At 44.2% G+C, this 8,005-nt stretch overlaps 1 protein-coding gene across 1 annotated transcript; it reads right to left on the bottom strand.

The window, feature by feature from the left end:
• Window positions 1-2,957: 2,957 nt before the first annotated feature.
• Window positions 2,958-7,493, bottom strand: LOC135830639 (mucin-2-like). Its single transcript, XM_065342871.1, has 3 exons — window positions 7,285-7,493; window positions 5,035-5,256; window positions 2,958-4,032 (listed from the first exon to the last, which is right to left on the bottom strand). Exons 1-3 carry the CDS (start codon window positions 7,289-7,291, stop codon window positions 3,023-3,025), a joined length of 1,239 nt encoding a protein of 412 aa, XP_065198943.1. The 5' UTR covers window positions 7,292-7,493; the 3' UTR covers window positions 2,958-3,022.
• Window positions 7,494-8,005: the final 512 nt, after the last annotated feature.

Below are 8,005 nucleotides of genomic sequence, written 5' to 3'. Positions count from 1 at the left end.
TTTATGGAGCACGGACGCAAAGCATCATGAGCTGATAGAAGCTAGGTGAACCAACTCGTGGAAACAAACGGTGTGTGAAACCAATGTAAGTGAACGATCGGCTTGACCATGATACCCCTGTGAAACTCCTGTGATCCAGGGGTCATGTTGTTGAGACGTTTTAGGGGAGCACGCGAAGCTGCTGCAGTCCTGACAGCGTTTTTCGACAAAGGGCACGTCGTGGTAGATGGCCTTTCAGCAGTATTCAATCATATAATTATTATTTCATGATAATGCACTCATCAGTTCAACCTATTTGTGGCAGTGTTTTTTACTGATATCAGTGTTTCTTACTGATATCTCACTGCTTCGGAGATAACTGTAGAAGAATATTGTGGCTGATGGTTTAAAATCTGGGCTTCATGCGGACCGAATGACTGGCTGACACTGATGGAGTTTTGAAATTTAGACGAGTGGATGATCAGGCCTCTTTCTGGTGCACTCCAAACGGCAGTTGTAAGTCAGTCATGCGAAAGTCAGTCAGCAGGAGGCACGAGCTCCAACGCTTGCAGAAGCATTTTTGTTCACAGTATTACAGAAGGTGACTGATATAACCTACCAAAGGACGGAACAATACTTGAGCGAAATCGGTAATGGGAACTCATTGCACGATATTTCGTCATTATAGACATTGGCAGCTACGTTGCGGGAGTAGTCGCCAATTACAGAATTCCTAAAGTACAGGCGTTCAGGATTTGGACGATGAGAACATTGTATGTTTCTGTATGCAGTACTGGATCTGTGCCGATGGTGATAGCATTTCGGGCTGGCCGGCCGTTTGTCTTTCAAGGCAATTTCCGTAAGAATAACAACTACGTAATATTTCAATTATGGAGTCAGCTGTTCCAGTGCACATCCTATGCGTGAAAGAGTTGATTGGAAGTAAGTTTTAGAACATCAGTAACATCTGTCAGTGTCGTGGTTGGTTATGGAATGAGCTGATAGTCAAGTGACGGGTGTTTCATTGCACGGTATCACGTAATTTGTAGTTCCTTCGTGCTGTTTCTTTCCTTCAGACATTAAAATTAATCAGATTACCTCTTATTGCGTCCAACATTATAATATAAGACACATTGTACAAAACCATAGTTACAGTTCTATTTCAATTGAAAACCGTTTCACAGGATCCTGAACGGACTATGAAAGATGAATTGCTGCAGGTTTCAAGATGTCTGATGTGACTAGGACAATGTAGTTCACACCACCGAAACACCTAGCCCAATATAAACTTCTTCAGGCACCCAGCACGCAGGCATGGATATATGCAGGGTCAGTATTGTGAAATCTGGAGTAGGGACATCGGTTCAGGCAGCAAGGCGAACAAACTAGAGGAAGGAAATGGTTTAGACAAGAAAAAGGAATTTCATTACGTAAGCAGGTGATGCTGATTAGAAACTGCCAAAGATGAAATCTGGAAAATACGGATGTCAAATTGTTGTAGTTCAGTACAATGCACCATCTATGGTATGGCAGAAACTACAGTGTATGCATTACGCTGAATTGGGGGATTTCAGGAAAATGAAAATGTTAATGCATGTGCAGGGTATGTATAACTCAAAATGTGATTTTTTTGTAACTCTACATGGTCAGTTGCAGGATATTGCACTGTTAATATGTTCGCTAATCATTCTTAACACAGGAATACGTTGACCATATTGGTGGTATATTCAAAGGGCCTACTTGATGTGGTGCAAAGTACCAGGCAAATTTAGCATCGAAATTTAGTGTCGATCAGTTAGAATGATCATCGGAAGGAATCCTTGTGTATCTGGAGTACTAGCGTTGAATCAACCTACTCGAAGGTCAGCATAAAGTGACGAGATACGCTTTTAAGTCAGTGGCATCAACATGATGTAAACAGGTGATCTCACGTACATACACGCACTCAAGTGGTGAAATTCAAAACGGCAATGGCCAAATGCAGCTACTTAAGCATACGTGCAAGTTTCCATTTTTTCACTTTTTTTTTTTTTTTTTTTTATTTTTTTTTTACTATGTTCACATTCCCAGCTCGAAAATAATAAAGAAAGACAATTATACTGAGACAAACGTGACAACTATTGAGCAGGGGCTGCACCGAGACGCAGCAGTGATGGTGGGGCATTGATGGCTCTGCCGACCTGAGGTCTCGGCATCACGGCCAAAAACACGCACCAAAAACAAAAGATAGAGCTGTACGAGTCAGCAAAATGAAAAGAAAGGAAGGGTTAACATCAGCGAGTGTGCGGGAGAAACTGTGAGACTATTAACAAATTACAAGGGCTGTTACTGAGAGGAGCATCATCATGGCTGATCATGGCGAGTCGGTTTTCTGAGCCAGTTGTGGTGCATAGATAGGGATAGAGGAGAACGACGAGAGCATCATCATAGCGAGTCGACCGCCCAGAGCCAGTTTGTGCTTCGCAGATGGCGATAAACATTAGTTTTGAATGCTTGCATTCCCTTGCTGTGGGGAGGCTGGGACAGAAGAGCGGCGGGGAGGGAGTTCCAGTCACTAATACTGCAGTGTGGGAACGAGCGCTTTAATGCCAGCGGGACAGATGCAAGCAGCTGGTGTTGGAGCTGGTGGTCATGGCCAATGACGCTACCATGCTCGCTGCGAGTTCTGGGGCTGGATGAGGGGAAATAGCGCGGTGGCAAAACAGAGAGCAGCTGCGGAGGGCCAGGCAGGTAATGCAGCTTGTATAGGCAGGCAAGCGAGGCAACAGTACGACGGATGGCCAGGCTAGGTAATAGTGCACCTGGACCGATGATTCGCAGAGCACAGCGTTGGATATGATCCAGGCGTTGCAGGTAGCTGGGCGGAGCACCTATCCAGATGAGGGGGGCATACTCCATAACTGGTCGAACACTCTAAGTCTGCATTCGTGTATTCAAAGGTTTCAATATCTCGTCGTAGCTGTACATATATATATATATATATTCGCTCACGCTTGGCGTTTGGATCTTGGTTGCCGCACGTATCTCCTGTGTAAAACCGCCTTTAACGCAAATCAACATTGTCATAGTCCTGTTGCTGTATGTCTGCAATAGCGCAGGATTCCTTGCCACCTTTGTGCTCTGGTACGTTGTCGTACGTAGGATCCAATTCCTCTGGCTGGTCTTCGGGGGCACTTGCGCCTTCGCCATGATCCATCTGTGATTGTCGCTCCCCGCTGAATTCCCGTTCCTTCGCACTCATGGGATGGCATAGTTTGTCGTATGATGACTCTGACTGTTGTGGTTGGTGGAAATGGTCAATTTCCTTCACATCAGAATACACTTGTTGCCTTGCGTCTCCGTCAGTGCCCCATTCCTTGCTTGCATAGCGCAGTCTATCATAGGTGGAGTCAGTTCGTTGCTGTGTGTCTAGAACCGAGGTTTCCTCTGCACAAGAGTAAAGGGGATGTTCCCGGTTTTCCTGTTGGGGCATGTTATGGTGGTCTGCCACTGCGCCAGCAAATGAGTATTCTGCCTCAGCCTTGGACGTGTTCGATGTCTGTAGCAAAAGGTTGTTGCAATCTTGTGGATTAGTGTTTGTGTATTGTGTCCCCGTAGCCCCTGGTTGGTTTGGTGGGTAGTCTCGGTGTGGGTTGGCATAATACACGGTTCGTGTTGGATCACACGCATTTCCACGCAAGTCGGAGCAGCTATAGTAAGGATTGCTGAACGCCTGAGTGTCCGGCTTGTTAGTATGAGCTTGGGTGTCAATTATCCGGACCTGCGCGGAGGTTCGGCGGCACATCTTACATAAAATCGCAAATAGTCCAGCAGTAAGAACCACAGTTAGAATGCTTCCAGTCAGTATACCTATCCAGGTGTAGTTTGTCGATTCAGCAATCAGAGATGCGCTGGTCGATTGAATTGTCGGTAGAGGAGCTGCAGCTGTTGCTTCGCGTGTAGTGGGGATTGCGTTTTCGTGTGTTCCAGCGCTGTTCATACTTGATATATGTGGTTCAGCTGAAGCCGTAGTGGATGATGTGGTTGTTACAGTTGACTGCGATTGTACCGAACCTGAAGGCAATGAAACAAGGAAAGGAACAACGGTGCAATAGGCATAAGGATGCAATCATCACGGTATTTCCCGTCGGATAACGATGTACATATACCAGGTGAAATATTAAGAAAAGAAAAAGGACAAAGTGTTACGAGTTATGACTAACTGTCCACCAATGTCTCAGTACTCCTTGTCGGTTTTGTTCCATTTTGTTGCACTCGCTAACTGTATAAGATCTGGTTACGTTGGTGGACAGTTAGTCATAACTCGTAACATTTTGTCTTTCTTCTTTTCACTATAATTCAATTGGCTCACCATCCGAGTGAAATATTAAGGTTTGGCTTTTCATCAGAATTGCAAAATGCACTTAACCTCCATTGTGTCTCTCTAGCAATAACTGTAATGTCCGTGCTTTACAGTCTTACGCCCCGTATCCTTATCCTCAACTTTACACAGAATGAGAATTAGGCTTTTTGGCAACTTTCGAATGCCGATACTTGTACAATGTAAGGACTCTTGCAATAGTATAGAGGTCTGTAGTTCAGCCTTAATACGCCGCATAAACTTATCCTCAATTGTACTCAGAGTGTGCGATAGGCTTTTGGCAAATTGGGAATGAAAATACATGCACAATGTAAAGGTTTTTTCTTGATTTGTGGAGGGAGATACTGGGGTGGTGGTCGGCTGTGGGATACAGCGATTTTTTAGCGGTCTGGCCACATGTGGATGCATTCTGCATATAAAGTCGATGTCAATTTAAAAGTCACAACAGGGTCTCTGCTCTGAACGAAATATTCAATTTCACCACATCTCTTGGCATATCCTTGCTAATCCAGGCGGAGGGTATCTAGGTTCTTAACTAGGTGATAGTTCCAAATTGAATCTTCTTGAGTCTATTTCCCACGGGTACAGTTCAATACTCATCAGACAATTATGCTCTATATGCGGACAATGGAGAACATTTGTAAGATGGAGAAAGGGTGTGCTTTCAAAATGGTCCTAGGTGAACATTTCAATACCGGGCTTTTCGCAGGATGCTTTCACAGGCCAATTTCCAATTGTTGTTGGGACCTCGGATGTAGGCTGTGTGGTGTGCTCTGTTGCGGTGATGGTCGGTGAAATGGATGTAGTTCTTGGTTTAGCTGGTATATATTTGGATGTTGCCAGTCTTGCTATGCCAGTTGTCGGCATAGGCCCATGTGAAGTGGGTGCCAATGTAGTGGGCTCTTCCACGGTCGAATCTGGAGTAACCACAAGCAAATTGGTAGGTACAAACAAAACCGGTAACCAAAGTTGCCAGCCTGGACAACATCAGGGCAGTCTAGACGGATAAAGGTTTATAGAATGTAGCAAGAATGATTCAATTGGGCAGTGTGATGATGATCAACACCATTCATTTTTGTCTCTCGTCATTACTTTGACCAGGTGCTTCATATAACTCCTATGTAGAGAAAGTATCAAGCTTGTACTTATTTTCACATGTATTATGTATACATTCTTTATTCGAGCCAGATCACAGTTCACCGCGGAACAAACATCGGGCACATCGTGTATTTCACAGAAAAGCACAAATTTTGAAGTAGCTAAGATCTTTGATAATTATAGATGAAGAGCAGCAGCTGAAAAGAGTGACTGTCATTTGCCACCGTTGGTAAGTAAATTCCTAAAACACTTCCTTGTGACAGTTATCAGTTGGAATAACTCCACGTTATTGCTATGAAAGAAAATACAGAGAATGTGTAGAGAAAGTGCACCAGTTTTCAACAGAAAAGACAGTAACGGCAAACAAGGACCTAATAGTGTGAAAGGTAGTACATAGAGCGATTTGATACCTTTGGAAAAGGAAGAAACAGGCCACAAGGCCCTACCTGCCATGCACTAACCTACAATTAAAAACCTTCAATTTAGAGAAATTGCGAAACCCAACACACAACTCTAAACCATGAACCATCACGTGACTGACGACTCCGCTCACTTGACAACAGGTGCTTGTACCCCGCCGATATCTTCTTGTTATCTCCATCCCCATCGTCGTCGCCCTCCTCATCTTCTTGATGCTCATCGTCACTATACTAATCATCACAGTCCTTATTATCCCCACCTGCTGCACCTGCGCCACACTACTTGACCTGCCTTCGCTGCATTATCCCACTCTCACAGTAGACCGTGTCCTGTGTCCACATCACTTGGCAGGACACTGTGTGTTCCTTTAGCAATTACCACCGGAGTTGAAACATTTTCGTTGGTTCTGTTGTCCCCTGCGTGGGGATAAGACTAGCTGGTTGGAGGTGGCAGCGTTGCGAATGGCAACGACCCTCAGCGTATGATCTCACAACTCCATGTGCGACAGTGAGTCACGATGCTGCGTGGTGCTCAGAAGATGTTTTTGCCCCTGGAAGCGGAGCGTCACTGTAAGATTTAGTTGGTGTGGCTAGTGATGTTTTGACTCGGATCGCACTACATAATGCAGCGGTCTCGGAACTGAAAATTTGTTAGCCTACTCAAGCTCAACTGATGTGTGTGAATTTCCCACAACACTGTGAATTGAGCAGGGAGTTGTCCTTTCTTGCTGCAGGTTTGCCGTGTGGAATGTTCGATGGGCTTCTTATGTGCTGCAGACTCAGTCGTGAGTCAGTCAAGTGTCATGTCATTCCGCAGGAAGCATGAGCTTTGACGATCAGAGCAGACGCTTTATTTATCCTGAGCAGGGTTTAGTAGACGATATGAAACTTATTTGTATGGTACTTTCCTTAAGTCTTGGAGTGTTTTTTGCTGTATCCTTACCTGACGTAAACTGTGAAAATAACTAATGTAGAGACGGGCAACGGACACGGACTTTATGATGTTGTAGAAAACAAATATGAGATTGATTATTACCTTCTGTTGACCCGGCTGGCTTCCGTATTGTTTCCCGCACGCATCAAAGCTATATTGGTGTGTGGAAAACTCCCTCTCATTAGCAATAACTATCTCTATGGAGATATAATGACCATTTGAAACGCATACTATGATAGATTCTGCATTTGCTATCCAGAAACTACATGACTGTATAAGAAAAGCAAGGCAACATATGACGTTAGATCACCGCACAGGCCTTACCGGTGTGAAATGATAAGGGCTTTTCCCTTTTCCTGGGAAGGAAACATTGACGTACCACCACGGAAAAGTGTTTTATCTGTACATATTCTGCTCGCACTGCTATATAATAATAATTAAAGTTAATTGATTCGCACGAACACTAGATAGACCTGCCTTTATACTTCACTTACATTCCATGAAGAGACGGATGATCGGTATATTGATCGTATTTGCACTGACACTGCACTTATAGACTGCATTGTTTGCCACCAATGGTTTGATGAAGACTCTCACTTGAGATGGCTGCGGACACTGTTGCCTTAGGTTAGATGACAGTGAATCCAGAACATGCCATCGAAGACAGCTTTGTTCCGTTCGGCTACAATATGCGATGTGGCGCCATGTTGTTTCCACCTTCCCTCCACGGATAATTTGAATATCTGTTTGACAGGCTGATCCTCCTTGAATGTAGAAGTTCACGTAGCGTACTATCATGTTGCATTGTGAATCTGGAGAAAACAGTGTATAGACTCTCTGGCCATAGATCACGTTTCGCCATTGGGCGTGCTGTTTAGTTAGTGAAGTGTAGTACAAGACTCCAACAGTGTTGATAGAGCTGACCTCTTCATGAACGATACCAGTTATTTGACATCGCCTTGTGTTGCACTTTTGACCATCAGAGACGAGGAAACACAGGCCTACACAGCAATGATAACAAATCAAACAATAATAAGAGGATGACAAAACACTGACTTTTCAGTTTGTGCACCCTGGCAAGGTACGTTCGGGCCTGGTTTAACCCTAGAACTACCAAAATTTTAACTACCCTAGAATTACCGGAGGCATCATAATTATGACTCCACCGGACTTAAATATACCTGCTTGGTATTATTCTTAACAATATGTGTAGAA

Source organism: Sycon ciliatum, unplaced genomic scaffold, assembly GCF_964019385.1.
Source record: "Sycon ciliatum unplaced genomic scaffold, ocSycCili1.1 SCAFFOLD_2397, whole genome shotgun sequence".
Lineage (NCBI taxonomy): Eukaryota > Metazoa > Porifera > Calcarea > Leucosolenida > Sycettidae > Sycon > Sycon ciliatum.
Note: the sequence above shows the minus strand (reverse complement) of the source record. Positions and strands in the feature narration are given on the sequence as shown.